The sequence below is a fragment of the Anguilla anguilla genome, chromosome 7 (genome assembly GCF_013347855.1).
Source record: "Anguilla anguilla isolate fAngAng1 chromosome 7, fAngAng1.pri, whole genome shotgun sequence".
Taxonomy (NCBI): domain Eukaryota; kingdom Metazoa; phylum Chordata; class Actinopteri; order Anguilliformes; family Anguillidae; genus Anguilla; species Anguilla anguilla.
The window spans coordinates 14,782,678-14,798,240 of record NC_049207.1 but is presented as its reverse complement, the minus strand read 5'-3'; the positions used below and the strand labels follow the sequence as shown (position 1 = coordinate 14,798,240).

At 40.7% G+C, this 15,563-nt stretch overlaps 1 protein-coding gene and 1 long non-coding RNA gene across 2 annotated transcripts; both read left to right on the top strand.

Moving 5' to 3' along the window:
- Positions 1 to 5,156: 5,156 nt before the first annotated feature.
- On the top strand, positions 5,157 to 6,272 carry LOC118231008. Its single transcript, XR_004765987.1, has 4 exons — positions 5,157 to 5,277; positions 5,476 to 5,637; positions 5,824 to 5,916; positions 6,100 to 6,272. It is a non-coding gene; the product is annotated as an uncharacterized LOC118231008 (long non-coding RNA).
- Positions 6,273 to 6,548: 276 nt separating this feature from the next.
- On the top strand, positions 6,549 to 15,543 carry LOC118231003. Its single transcript, XM_035424373.1, has 18 exons — positions 6,549 to 6,664; positions 8,020 to 8,198; positions 8,567 to 8,705; positions 9,001 to 9,141; positions 9,847 to 9,966; positions 10,318 to 10,423; positions 10,937 to 11,060; positions 11,384 to 11,562; positions 11,792 to 11,944; positions 12,031 to 12,139; positions 12,438 to 12,637; positions 12,887 to 13,078; positions 13,257 to 13,427; positions 13,632 to 13,826; positions 13,969 to 14,112; positions 14,230 to 14,334; positions 14,448 to 14,539; positions 14,824 to 15,543. Exons 2-18 carry the CDS (start codon positions 8,180 to 8,182, stop codon positions 14,933 to 14,935), a joined length of 2,301 nt encoding a protein of 766 aa, XP_035280264.1. The 5' UTR covers positions 6,549 to 6,664; positions 8,020 to 8,179; the 3' UTR covers positions 14,936 to 15,543.
- The last annotated feature ends 20 nt before the right edge of the window (positions 15,544 to 15,563 follow it).

Sequence of the window (15,563 nt, the reverse complement as noted above, 5' to 3'; positions counted from 1 at the left end):
TCCATGAATAGGAAGCAGCAATGGAATAAATCAATTTGAAATCGGTTTTTTGGCTTTTTTGGGGCAGGGCTGTAACCAAAAATTAAAAAGACCCTTAATTGCTTGATGGCTATTTTAGTAGTGACAGAGTGAAAAGGCACCACCTACATTTTATAAATAGCGTATGATTGGTGGAGGCAAGGAGTTCACCGCCTGTGCTGGTGAAGCAGAAGGCATCGAAGTGAACATTAGCATGTACTCTGTAGTGACAGTATCTGAATGCTTTGGGACTGATGCAGATCTCACAGCCCGTCCTCTTACTACAGAGAACCAGGAGTATGATTCACTCCTCTGGGTGAAGGCTCTGTTTTCTTCCTGATATCAGTTCATGATTGCATGTGATTATGTTCCAACAAGCCAGCTACTTTGAAGGTGGGTATTTCAAAGCAAGACATACCATCTCCAGGTAGATTTTGTGTGTGCTGACCTATCTTGGCTTCCTGTGAAGATCAATGCTTGCAGACTATTTATGCTCCAAAACATGCTTTAACGAAACTTTTTTGATGAACCGTTTGTTTTTTTTCTCATGTCATTCTGCTCTCTGCTTACCACTGTCTAACAACCAATAATTAATTTAAAATAATTAAATAATTAAAATAATTAAAATTCCCCTTGTTAAACTGTTCAGCTCTTTGAATACTGAACACAAATGACATCGTGTGCTAGACCCCCCTCACTTAATTTACGTATAAAATATATATTTTTTACGTGATTTAATTTAATAACTACTGTTGTAAATGACCATTATCAATTCAAATCGCCAAATTCATTTATAGGTCAGACTGTAGTAAACTGGTGTAATCATCCAACAAGTCAAAACTAACTCTATATCAGGTTTTAAAATTAAATCATTGTATTCAATAAGAAGTCAATTATAATAATGAATTACATTACATTACATTACATTACAGGCATTTGGCAGACGCTCTTATCCAGAGCGACGTACAACAAAGTGTATAACCATAACCAGGAACAAGTATGACGAAACCCCTAGAGAGAAGTACCGGTCCAAGTACAGGGAACAACCGCATAGTTCAACTTGGACCCTGGTGGTTAAACTGATTAACACTAACAACGAGAACGGCAACAACGCAAACTATGGAAAAATAAAAATAAATAAAAATACAAATAGTCGTTAAGACTGGCGCATCAACTAAGTCACCTATTAAACAGCTGCCTAATTGAATTGAATTGAAATCATACAGTCTTTATTGAATGCAGTCTCACTACTCCTAAATTGCAAAACAGAAGACATTAAGCAAAATATTAAACAATTAATTTAAAAATGCCAGAAAAGAGAGAGAGCCAGACCTTGTCAAAGTGTTACCCTCTTCCAGTATAAACACTACAGGATTAAAGGAAACAAGCTAAAAACACACAGCCAAGGAACTACCACCAGAATACAAAGAGAGAAAACTCTTTGTCTCCAAGGCTTTGTAAAGCTCATTTATGACAAGGTCTGGCCTACCTAAAAGCTGATTGTGTACCTATTTCTTAAAGTCAACTTATGTTGTTGGAAGCAGGGTAAGCACTACGGTATTAAAATTATCAAAAGATTCCTGAATTAACTTTCTTTTTAACAAGATCAAACATGAATATGTAAAGAGGTAATTCAGTTCAGCTCTTGAATATCAATTAAATGCTTGGAGGCTTATCTCTGCTTCTACAACGGGATGATATTTGTAAACAGATAATTGTCAAAATCAGCCAGTTGTGACCTGTACCTTTTGTCAAAATATTTTTCATATAACAAAACCAAATTGTAGCATGTTGGTTTCTGCTTGAAACAGGAATTGGTTCTAAAAATGTTCACTATCAGGCCTGTTCATTATCTGTACCTGTACACTATTATCTTTTCACTCACTGATATCAGTGTCACAGATTATATTAATTCTTAAAAATATGTTCAGCATGTAGCCATGCAGGGTCTCTGATCCCTGTACAGTGTCCTGTGCCTTTTGGTTTGTCTCTTCCAGGACAAACTCTGAAGGAGGTGAAACCCATAGACCACCTGCCTAAATTAGAGTATCGTTGGACTTTAAATTGCTCTAAATTTGCTTTGAAGTTCATGGAGGGGAGGACAGGCCACATTCTTAGAAACAATCTAATATTGTATCCAATTCACTGTCTCTCTCTCTAAAGCCATAATCTAAACAGTAGATATCTGACAGCACGAGGGAGGGATGTGCATTTTGTCTGCAAAGTGAATGAAGTTATGAAAAGTATCCATCATGAACTCTGGTTCAGATTACACCGGACACGCTCCATTTCACTGCTTTCAATACAGGAACATGGTGTTTCAGAAGATTAGGTACTTTCTTTATCATGTCATTCCAAGGAAAGAGGGCGGACATTTTTGTCATTGAAATGGTAAATGGGCTGCATTTATATAGCGCTTTTATCCAAAGCGCTTTACAACTGATGCCTCTCATTCACCCATTCACACACACACTCACACACCAACGGTGAAAGGCTGTCATGCAAGGTACCAATCAGCTCGTTTGGGAGGGGTTAGGGGTTAGGTGTCTTGCTCAGGGACCAGGGCGGGGGATCGAACTGGCAACCCTCCGACTGCCAGACAACCGCTCTTACCTCCTGAGCTATGTCGCCCCTCAATCATGTGATTCTCTGTTGAGAACACCATGGCTGCTGACAAGGGAAGATAGCATAATAGCATAGTCCATACTGGAATCATTTAACATCATCAGTTGTTTATGTGAAGGCAAATCCTTTCTGAAAATCAATGCAACTGTCACCTGGGGTTATTAAGAATAATGGCTGTCTCATTGATCCTTTTTTCAATTTCATTTTAATTTCATTTGTTTTCAGAGCAATATATAATGAACACCACACACAGCTTTGTCAGTAAGAATAACAAATTTGCAATGCAATAATAGCAAAATCAATAACAGTAATAACACCATGATAACTGTCATAATTGTCATCGTAAATATCTTGTTATATGACATGTGAATCTGCTATGTTTTGCATGTATTGTATTATGTCCTACTAAAGACAGCAACTGCCATACACCCACCATTAACAGCATGGATGTAGATGCAGGATAATTATTCAGGTATACTGTGCCTGTGCTACTTGTCCAGTCATTTTCATTTTGTTTGGAGGACTTACAGTGTTGCTGTCAGTTCAAGTCCATTTGAATAATAGGGTTAGAATGCCATCTTGTGGTGTGAAACCTTGCATTTTTTTATGTTAAACTGTTGAAACTATGACAAGGAGGATGTGGTTAAAAAAAGTGAACAATACTAAATAGGCTCCATATTTATGTCATGGGCCACATTTGTGTATGCACTTATATAATGATGAGGGAGATATACATATATTAAGGGACTTTATCACTTTGTTGAAAATACTGTATGTGGGTCCATGCAAAGCCTTGTAATTCAAGCTATTTGTTGTCACAGCAACTGACACACCACTCGCAAGCACATGTATAATTCACAAATCAGACTGGCTCTATAGGAGAAGGTAAGAGACTTTTGTGGTCATATTCTCAGTGGTGTTCATTTATATATATTTCATACATATTTCAATGGCAAATACTTTCAGTTTAGCACAAAAATGTATTCAAGTCATGTTTTATTTTATCGGAAAAAGATAGCTTGCGTTAAAAATACACCCGCAACAGGTTGTTTGATTGGTAAAAGGGGGATTTGGCTGACACAGTCACGTAATGCAAACCGGGATAGTTTTTCAAGGTAATTAGGAATGTGGAAATGTGGATTGAGGAGTTGAGTGTGGTGATGCTGGGGCACAGAAAGGCTTTAATGCCTCATTAAGAGATCAGTGGGGCTTGAGATATGCTCTTGAGCTGGGTGATTAAGTTTGTATTGAGTGAGTTCTTGTGAGGGTGACAGATGACAGATCTTTAATTCTCTGGTGATGAAAGTGTCAGGTGGCAGTTTGCCCATAAGAATATATGGCTCCCATAGTCATGAGCCCACGTCCTCCCTAGACTCGGCAGTTCATTTTTGTCCCCTGTAGCGGACGTGAGTCTCTGGTCTTAATCTCAATAACTGTATATTCTACTATGGTGAAACCTACACTACAAGAGACGTTAATTAAAAATGAAATAAATATTTGAAAGTTTTTCACTGCAACATGTTTTTGTCATCCAATACACTTGCATTGTGTCTTGGAGGATATTTTTGAAAATATTTTCACTGCAACATATCTGTGACAAGACTTTGTCACCCTTCTGCCAAGTAGCTTATGGTACAGAAACATAAATTGAGCAGAATGTTTGATGACTGTCAAATTCAAACATGACTTTGGACAATGTGGGACTTCAGGTACGCTGGGCTGTGGCCATTTATAGCATCACACATTTTTAAGAGCTTCAGCTGGTCCACTCTAGTCTCTACTAGTAACAGACCAGCTTGCTGCAATTCATGGGCTCCTATGTGAGTCCTGAGGGGAGCATTTCATATGTATCTGATTATGTTATTTTGCATTGCCTGTATTCTGTTTCTAAGCTGCTGAAATAAGCTGCTATACCATGTCACACATGCATAGTCAAAGGCATTGAATAAGAGTTGTAACTAATGATCCAAGAATTGAAAATTGTGATACAAGAATTAGAGTTTGCTAGCTGATTTTATTTTATTTATTTATTTTTTCAGCAGCGAACAGTTCACCAGAGGCACCCCAAGACATGAAACACTTATCTTTGATTTAGTGCTATTTGCTGCACAGTTAGTACTCATTTTTTCAACCTTCTGTAATCTGTGCTTGGTGCCAAACAATATAAATTCTGTTTTTCCCAAATGTAATGAAAGCCTGTTGTCAACCAATCTACTATTCATAGTCCAACTCCCTGCTTGATAAGTCTTGAATATCACCAGGGTATCTCCCTGACACAAGTAAAGCACAAATGAGAAATTTACACTTCACTGCAGCTGCCATATCATCTATATACATCAGAAATAGAACAAGATCCAGTATAGACCCCTGGGGCACTCAGTTTCTAGCCTCTGATACCATTTTACCTATGTTACACACTCTGTTAGTCAAGACTGTAACCAGCTTACTGTTACCCCATTTATGTCCATGCATTTAAGTTTTATCTGCAGAATGCTGCGTAAGCCTAATAGGATCATACCAGTGTAAATACTCTTTTCACTATCCATCTTAATCTGATCAAACAGGTGAATGAGACAGGTGTCGGTGGAGTTGGCTGTTCTAAAACCAGACTGGAATTCATAGTTACTTTCCAAGGTTGGTTTTTATTTTGGGTTTCTGTGAATTTGTGTTTGTACAGGTTTCTGTGAATTTGAGTGCTAAATGGAGTGTAAGCAGTGGTTTGTTGTTTGCATGATGTTATGGCAGCTTGCATGTATGAGTATTTGCACATCTTTCTGCATTTGAGTCTGTGAGTATTTTTCTGACAGGTAAATTCCTGTTTTTATTTGATAGGCCGTTCAGTTTTGAATGATGGAACTGGAGCTCAGTGCTGTTTATGACACTCTGGGGGTGTCAGCAGAGGACATTTTGTCCACTGGGGAAATCCAGAGTGTGTACAAGAGAGTGTTCCATACCCCTGTGAGCCAGCAGGACGCATTGAGGGCTATTAGAAAGGTGAGGGCATGTGCACCCAGTTCATATTCTCATATGTCTCATTGATATTAATAGGATCATTTGACTAGAGGGTCTTTCTCTTATAAAAAAGATGTTATGTTTTTCTTAAACACGACCAAGCACTGCTTGGAAAGCAAGCTCTCCTCATCTTCTTGATTATCTTTTAGTTGTCCTTTATTTCAACAGGTTACAGGGGATAAGAAAGGGACCTCCTGCCATGCTGGGAAGATTTTAGACATTCTTCTTGAGGTAGAGAAAGACCAAACACTCAAAGAAGAGGTAGTCTTCTAGATGTACCTCCTCTTATAAACAGGTTGATTTGCTGTTTGCATTTGCTTGTAATATATCAGTATATAGCACGGCTGTTGATCCATTCTGTTATTCTCTATGCATTGGCTGGCTGTTGAGAGTTTGATGAGCTTTGTGGCACTGTGCTGCAGCTGTCTATGATTTTCTATTCAGTTGTACTGGGATACACAGATGCTGAATGCAGGTATAGTCCCTGGGAAGTATCGAGACAGCAGCAGTGCGCTCACAATGCCTTGTCTATATGAACAATCTCAGGACCAAAGTCAGAAGAAAAGGCACTTTCAGGCAAGGACGAAAAGGCTTATTTTACACAATAACACATTTTGAAAAAGCATGAACATCATACTGAATGAAATGAAATTATACTGCATGAAATTATACTGATTCAAAAACATGCGATTTTGTTGTCCTTAAGGGTTGCATTGTGGTGTAGTAGTTAAAAAAGTTAAGGTTCAAAACTTTGATTCCCAGGAGGGTCAAGCAGAGCCTGGGTCTTTAGTAAAATAAAATATCCAGTGAAATATTTATATGGGCATGACAGGAATTTGTAAGCTCATTTCAGATTACAGGCTAATATTAATAGTCAAAGGTTTTGTGCTGGTCCTCAGTGAGCCCTGTCTGCTCTTACTCTCTAGGGAGACTGGATTCAGGACCAGAGAGCTCAGAGCAGTGTGTATACGTACAGACTGAGGAAGGATGTGAAGAGGATCTGTAGCAGGTGAACACAAGCACGTGCTAATGACAGCAAGTGACCTTCACACCCACGGAATGCATACACAATTCCCTGGTGCTGCTGCTTTTTGGATTCACTTCACCTTTGTGAAGTCCTGTATTCTGGTTTCATTCATTCCTTGAAGAGAATGAAACCAGAATACAGGACTACACAAGAAGAGAGGTGGAGAAGCTCAGTCGGTTGAACTCCGCCTGTGAGACTTCCTTCCCGGTCCCCACCGAATCTGTGATTTCTTCATTAGCAGACACTTTTTGAGATGGTTTAATTAAAGCACGCTGTATCCTCATTGTGGGGAAGGCTGACATCAAAGACTGCTTTGAAGGGCTTTTCCGCAGTATCCATATAGCTGCCACTTAAATAGGCTTTCAGAGCTTTGTGCCAGTAAATCCTTTAATGATTTGAGTATATATATATATAATGTTCATAAAGAACAGAATTACTTTGATATTTCTAATCCTGATCAGTGCTCTACATACTGTATGTGTCTACTTATGAATTAACTTGCTGCATCATCATTTTATGGTTAATTGTATACACCATTGGTTTTGCCTGTATTTGAGAATAAGCAGTAAACAAAAATATGATACCAGACCACTACTCTGTACCGTTCAGTCATTAGACCCAGTGGCTCAACTCATGACTGGCTGATGATTGGTCCCTTATTGGTAAGAGTAAATGCAAATGGTCAGAAATAATCTCACTGCTGTTTTCCAGCTACATCGTGAAAACTGCTATATTTCTGTGGCAGTGCAATTGTTTTAAATGGGAAATTACACAGCAGCTAATGCTCTATATAAAGTGACAATGGAAATGATGATAACCATTATACCAAGTAACCATTTAAAGGAAAACTGTGCAGAAGCCAAACTTAGTCAAATTTCAAGACCGTTAACATTTATTTCAAGATTCCAGTGGGGATCAGCTGATAAAGGTGTTTACATTAAGCGCAGGCTGAGCTCTGTAATTACAATTATGACCATAGGCTATATGTCATGAGCTAACTATGGTTGGTCCAATCAATTGGTCCAATTGGTCTTCTGCCAGCAGGGGCACACTGGGTTTAAGCTACTGCACCAGTCTTAAGTGATAGATATTCTGCACTTCAGCTAGCTCCTTCCTGTTGGCTGTAAAATATTTGGTGGCTCGCCAGAGAGTGTATTGCAGGAGTGGACACATTTCTGCAGCACAGTTGCTGCTTCCACATTGGAGAATGCAGAAAAAAATATAAAATAGCTGTGTTTCTTAAAATGTTCCTTTACAGTAATACATTCACAGTGTCCATAATGTGATGTAAATGACCACATCGAATGCTGATTTTGAGTTAATATGTGGTGTTGCAGGTTTTCAAGAGAAGGACTACAACATGCCTTGCTTTCTATCTACTATGGAGTCAAGGGTATCAGACCAGATGAACCCCATGAGCTTTGTTCACCCTGTGCTGACCTGCTGCAGCAAATAGATGACAAATATGACATAATTCGACAAAAGCTATGTACTGAGATGCTCCAAGATCACTATGGTAATTAACCACTACTTCTCTCAATAAAATTGCTATTGCCAATTACACAAGGTATAGTCCAGAGCAGAACGGACAAAATTAATCAGAATTGATTTCCTGTAAATCTCAGATTCGGTTTTGTATTTTGTTATGAAATGATTTTCTAAGCATGTTTTTAGCAACTGTAATATTAAATGCTTTTCATGATGTTTTTCTTTTATTTTATTATTTATTTGTGATTTCAGTTCTATGCAACTCTATACAAACTGGCTTTTAAGACAACCATACAGTGACAATCATCATCCTAACTGAATGATTTTTAGAGATGACAGGTGAAGAAAAAGCAAAATCCCAAAAAGGGCATTTTTATGTGTTTGTTGGCATCACAGGCATGCTATCCTGGGAGGCCTTGTTGCCATGGCAGCAGGAGGAGAGGGTGGAGGAGCTGGCAGATTGGGCAGAATGTGCCCTGGACAGCACAGACCTGCTCTGTCTCTCTGAGCTGCCTGGAGCATTTAGAATCTACAGGTGACAAAGCCCTAATGGAATTCTGATGTTCACACATGGAATACTGATCTTAGATCTGTGATAACTTGCTTTTTTGTCCACAAAAGCCTATGCTTACGCCCAACCGTGCCCTGACCATTCTGTGGAAAAGTCTTTTCAATTCTATGCTTTGACATGAGGACACCAGGTCCCGTACACTTAACTGAAAAAGTGTGTGGGGCTGCAGATTTTACACATTTATAGTTTACGCCGCAGTGAGGCAGTCTGTCCATCGGAACAGATCATCGTCTGAGCTGCTTTCTTGGGTAACTGACAGGGGCTGGGACAGGGTGGCTCTGAGGTTATGTCCTGAGCAAGTGAACCCAGATGTGCTGCAATGGACTGCTGCACTCTCCCTCAAAGAGCTGCATTCCTGCAATCAACTAGAGAAGAGGGGCCTGGCAGCTGTCATGGAAAGGTAAAGAGGGTTGTAGCAGAATAAGGGACGGAGAATGTTTCAGATAAATGATCATGAGCACCTCACTGATCGCAGATCCGTAATCAGAGGCACTGGAGACAGATCAATACTTGGTGTCACCGAGGCCTGGCAGAACACTAGAGACAGATTAGTGCATGACCTTATGTCACATCCTGTGAGAGTCAGCTGACTGGTCAGCAACTGTAATTAGTCATACAATCATTTAAAGGGCTTGTGTATTACGCTTATGAAATTGCGAAGGATTTCAGAGGATATATTTATGCTATATTTATTATATTGTATGTCTGTAGAATGATGAACAGCAAAGCGTGTTAGGTTTCAGAGCTTAGTTGTACCGTGGCAAACTGAGAAGCATGGTGCAGTAGAAACAAGGATTGCATTATGAGCAATGATTGTCCAACTTACTCAGTCCCCCACACTCCTTACAGAAGCCTTGAAAGCAGGCCATTGCTTGATACTTCATTTTACGAAAAATTTTGACAAAAAAGCTCAGACTTTAGCATACCTATGGGTTTCACACAGTTTCTTTGGGGAAAGTCATCCTGAATTCAGGAATGGGCAAATAGCCGGGAACCTGTTGGGAGTCGGGAGTATGGGATGAAAGTTGGAGGGTTAATAATGATAGGTTGCAGGAGCATGGCTCTCTTTGACTTTCTCTCTCTTTTCTTTCTCCTGTGGGTGCAGTCTGGATGTGACAAGCCTGTGGCAGCTGTCATTGTATGTGCAGGTGACAATGATGAGGGTAGCGAGAGAGAAACATTCCCATGGGGCTTTGCTGGCAGGCAGCCAATCCTGGGAGAGCTGGTAAGTCACATGCCAGCCAATCTACTGTAAATGTTTGAGCGAGGTTTGAGTTTTCTCACTATTACATGATTTTCAATATTTATCAAAAGCAACAAAATGACCCAATTGAAGTTCTGAAACTTTGATTTGGACATACCTGACTAAAAATCACTCAGATTAGGTCCTCATTGTCATAACTGTGAGATATGTATGTAGGTTGACACTCACATACACACATGCACACACAGAATGACACTCAGATTAATATCCTTGCATTATGGAATTTAAACACATCCCTTCTGATGTATTTATAGTGAAACTGTGATCACAGCATGCTTTATGAGTGTGGGATACTATCATTGGTTCCTGCAGGCCAGATGTTAGAAGCCCTCACTACAGAGACCTGGCAAGGTTCTGGCTTGGTGAGCAGAGTCCCTGGAACAGTGACAGGAGAGCATTTTGTCACTGCTCACCACAGGTAAGACCTGTTCCCCATCCTTATGAGCAGAAAAGTAAGAGCTCTGGGGGAGCCACAATCAGGCCTTCTCACCTGACTGAGAGATGGAGCTGGAACTCATTACTTGAGAGGGGTCTGAAATTCTCTGTTCATAGATTGTCTACAGGGACAAATGCTGCCTCACACCCATAACCTTCATGGTTGTCTTAACTATATGCGTAATTTATGATTTAAGCGTGCCATTAAAGTGCCAAACCCAACTGCAATACCATGGTGTGTCCTGTGACTGCCTGATTAAAAAGGAGCAACACCAAAAACTTTAAGCTTGCACAGAAAACAAAAGCTGTGTTGGACTTGGGAGCAGACACTGTCTTTCAGTACACTCCAGAACAAAACTGGACACAAGACCTATCCTATATTATTTTGTTTACGAAACCAGAATATTGTACAGATTATTTTTTATAAATGACTAAAATTGTGAAGCATCTGCCCATTTGCAGTTTTCCTGTATGGATGACCTTTGACCTCTCCCAGCAGGCAGTACTGCAGTGTATGCTGTCATGTCAGGAATGTGAGCGGGAGAACCTCATTGAGCTCTTCCACAGTCTCACACCAGAGGAGCTACAGGGGCCTGTGGTACAGAGCTCACAAAGCATGGGTCAGTCAACAGCCACTCAGTCTTTAGTCTTGGAGTCACATGACTTACTGACTCGAGATCTTCAGGCCCCACGTGCTAGTGTTTGATCTACAATGTCACCCTGGTCATTTGTCTTGATACCCAGGCACTATAGTTTGATAAACTATGTGATGTTTTAGATTCTTGAAGGGCACTTTCTTAAGATGGCACTATTTCATCTTTTAAGGACTTCAGACAGTAATGTGGCTACCTGTGGTGTAAACTGTCAGAGATTATTGGATATGGTTATTTTATTTACAGTAAATTTAAAAATTTTTACACCCCGTCTTGTTGGTTTATGTCAGGAACTTTCCCAGAATACCGTTCTGCTCTGAGACAGCTGTGCATTATGAGACTGAGAGAGATAAAGTCTGAGCTCGGGGAGGCAGCCTCCTGGGGTGACTGTGCACTGGGGGTTCTGACTCAGCTAATGAAGCTGCAGGATGCAGAGGTCATGGCGCTGATCCTGGACCTGCAGGAAGTGGTGAGTCACAGACAGAGCTGTGAGAGGGACTGTGCAATCACCTGTGTATGACCCTCACACACTCTGAAATAACCAGAGTACCCCAAAGACTTCTCATGCTCCATTATAACTGCTCCCCCCAAAGAGCTCAGGGCAAGCATTTCATTTTCACCTATCCCTGTATTTGATACATTGCACCACTTGAGATGTTCTTTGAAATCCCTTATTTCTTTTTTGTTTATTACTCCAGAGTAAGGATTACCTTATTGAGCTTCACGACAAATACACAGCAGAGCTACAAGCCCAAAAATTGGCCAACTTGTTTCTGCTCTTACTGCCTGATTCATGCCAGCACAGCAGACCCATGGGTAACAGTGTCAACGGCAAATCTTCAGCCTTAGAGGAAAGTATCTCTGCAGTTATCAGTAAACGTGCTCACTACCGTACGGCTTTTAAGTTTAAATCTCCTGGTGTGTGCTCTCACCACAGCTGCTGCACCATGGTGAGGCTCGTGAGATTCCACAGGGAACCAGAGACAATGTGAAGGGAGCGCAGGAGAGGCCAGCAGTCGGCAGTGACAGAGGGGAGCTCGGTAGTGGTAAACTGATTTATATACATTACAGGCTTTATGAGTTTACAGTGAGGCTAATACTAGGACATCAATAGAACAGAAAAATTAAGACATCAATACTGGTTGTTGGAGGCTTAAATTAAGCAGATGCTAAGGTTTCTTAACTATTTCAAGGAATGATAGTTGCCTTCTATCAACAGATAAAATCATTAGGAAATTTGTAGTTATATTTAACATCTGAACTGGCACACACAGGTGCCCTGAAAGGAAAATAATCTTAAGTGTGACAGATGCATATTTCAGAACACCAATATCTGTCTGACAGAGTGCAGAAACTCCCTTGCCCGAGAGGAAATCCCCTATTTGGAGGTATTACATGACAGTCGTATGCAAGAGGAGCCATATGGTGAAAGAGCCATTGTAAAGGGAGTGGATGGCCCATGTGAAGTTCCTCTATACTTTGAAAAACAAGGTTCTCTGATCGCAGTGGCTTGGGGTAAACCAGCAGAGGATGCCAATATCCAGGTACAACATCCAGTCACATGACCTCAACACGAGGTCAGCAATCAACTACAACAACCAGTCACATTATCTACACACATGCAACCAGCAACCACATAAAATTACCAGGCAAATAGTCTCTATAAATGAAACCCACAACTAGACCCAAAGAGAGGGTATGCACTGTATATGATCTCTATGTGCAGCTTCAAAGGGTACTATCTCTTCTATATCAGTGAGTGAGCAGTTACTGTAATTTGATTGCACCAACAGGTATTCTCTGATGAAATGATGGAGTGCGAAGCAGCCCCTTCTCTAGGGCAGGAGGAGGTAAGTGATGCTCCACACCTCCAGGTGGCTACTGAAGATGCAGGTGAAGATGAGGCCTCTGCCTTTTTCCAGTGCAGTCCTTGTGCTGCAGGACACCAGGTTGAGACAGACCAGGAAGATGCCAGTGCTAGCAAGGTAAGACCATGACTGGCTGACCATTCCCCTTTAGCTTCAATAAAGAGAGGAGATTGTCTATGGTCTGGGGAGATGTGGGAAGGGGTTTGGGCCTGGTGTGGGGAGGATTAAGGTGTGCTCTAATTTTTGGTTTCAGCTGTATACTTGGTGACAGTTATAATAAATGTTTTTTATTCAGTTACCACTATATGAGGCCCCTGTGGAAGACAAGGATGGGGAGCTGCATGGGGAGAGAATGGATCCACAGAGGCCCTCAGGCAACAAGTCAGAGCCAGTCTTTTCAGAATTTAGTCAGCTAGCTGGGGACATCCAAGACCAGCCAACTGAAGAAGCTATTTACACTGGCAAGGTGAGACTTAACCACAGTCAAGTGAAGAACTGTCTTTGATACTTATACCCAGCAAACAGCAAGTTTCAATTATGAGAAATCCCAGAAAGGCCCAGGGAAAAGATCAATGTCAGTACTAACACTGAAAATAGATTTGCAGTCCTTCATGTTTAGGAGCTCAATGCTTGCCAGCTGTGTACCCAAATGGCTTTCATGTCCCCACAGTCACCCCCTAGTGGCCCTACTGTACATGAAACAAGGCCTGAAGATGAAACCGATGAAGAGAAAAGTGACCAGACCATGGAGGATGCTTCAAAAGAGCCACATTTCGACATAGCAACAGACTTTTTTGACACGTGCAATGGAAAAGCTGAACGATTCCAGGAATATCCAACCGAAGACGCTGCAAGTACTGTTAAAGTATGAGATCAAAATAAACAACACAATGAAAACCACTCAAAACTAATATAGGAAATTAGGGTTTCCATTGGAGGAGTTGGAAGATGCTGTAACTCAGTAGCTTTAACAGTGGTATTTTAATTCTGGATGTGTTGTCTTGCAGACAGGGACCAAGGGTTACCAAAGGGAAGCAACCATTACTCACATCTCTGAAATGGAGCGTGAGGAGACCATGAAGAGTCTTGTGGACATGCAAAGGAAAGCCGAAAACAAGTGTCAGCGAGACAAGGAGAGACAAATGTTCAGGGTACGTTCGCGTACACATTTGTTGGCGTAGGCATCTTTTAGTGTATTCTATGCTGTGGCACAATTGAACAAGATGTCATGACAGCCTTGTTTATTTGTTTTGTTTTTTTTTTTGCAGATCCAGGAGCGTCTGTCTATCATCCAGAACAAGAAGTCCGAGGAGGACCTTCTGGGACACAAACAGGGAGACAGCCTCAAGGAGCTCACAGAGAACTTTAAGCAGGCAAGTGCTGCTTCATGGGATGGCGAGCCATGATGTGGGTGGGGCTATGGAGAGGTGAAGTGGGCAGGTGTGGCTGGGGATGACATGCACTGATTGAGGCCTCTGTGATTCAGGAGGATAGACATCGGCAGAAAACCCTTGTTAAAGAGAAACTGGAACAACTGAGGCGAGAGCGCTCGCACGTCATGCAGTCTAAGAGAGACAGGTAACATGACATTTTTCACTACGGCAAAATGTCCACCAAATCCAAACTTTGATCCAGCAGCTAAAGTGAAAAAAAAAACTTTGTTCATGGGTCAAGTTTTCATTTGGTCTAGAAGTCAGTCTGCAAAGGAGAAAACATGACCTCACTAAAACTCTTCCCACTAGCGCCCAGAACATGTGCTTAACAGAACTGAGATATTTTTGGGCTGGAATGATAGGAAAAATGGGTTCTCAGAGCTGGCACATCTGATAGTTGAGTAAATAATGCTAACATTTGTTTTGCAGGAACACAGCTGTATTTAAGGAGCTCTTGGATCCAGTGGTTCTCCATAGACCTGAACAGGAAGACATAGTGAATTGTGAAAGTGTTAATGCTCTGCACCATCAAATAGCTTAAAGTTGTGAATGTGCAAGTCCCTCTGGTGGCAAGGGCTGTAAGAAGAGGAGATGAAGTCACTGCCAGTCTGCTACTACAGAGTCTTCTAATGATATTCATCCTGGCTTTTATCCTCTTTCATATGACTCACCTTTCCAAGGCCTGTTGACACTCCTTCCTATAATGTGTCATTTCATACACCTCCGTGAAAACGTAGCACAGTTCTCACTATTATTCGGTTCAGTTGCCTTGGTCTAATTTATTAAATGCATCAATGTAATTCTGCTCCGGAGCTGTTTAATTTATCACAGAGGTCTCAGACACACGCAAAATGGTTGTCTTTTATTGCAGTAAATTCTTTTAGTTATATCGGGCAGAGAAGACACTTGCATTAGATTGTATCGTTTATTTATTTTTTTGGTTACAAAAACCTTTTTAAAAAGTCTGACATCTTTCGAAATATTTTATGTTTTGTGCATATGATACCATGATATTTATTACTTTTATATTCTTAGCAGGAGAAGAGGAACTTGGATAGAGATTAAAATAAATATTCCTGAACTAAAGATGGTGCTTTACCATCTAAAATTCAGGAACTATGACTTTTAATGATATATCGGTTGACATCTCTCTTGTAGAAAAAAGCTAG

What these genes read in the sequence shown, in the direction of transcription:
- LOC118231003 (XM_035424373.1), top strand. An exon ending in ACAGAGCTCACAAAGCATGG is followed by an intron (nt 11,061 to 11,383) that starts GTCAGTCAACAG and finishes GGTTTATGTCAG; the next exon opens with GAACTTTCCCAGAATACCGT. An exon ending in ATGCAGTCTAAGAGAGACAG is followed by an intron (nt 14,540 to 14,823) that starts GTAACATGACAT and finishes TTTGTTTTGCAG; the next exon opens with GAACACAGCTGTATTTAAGG.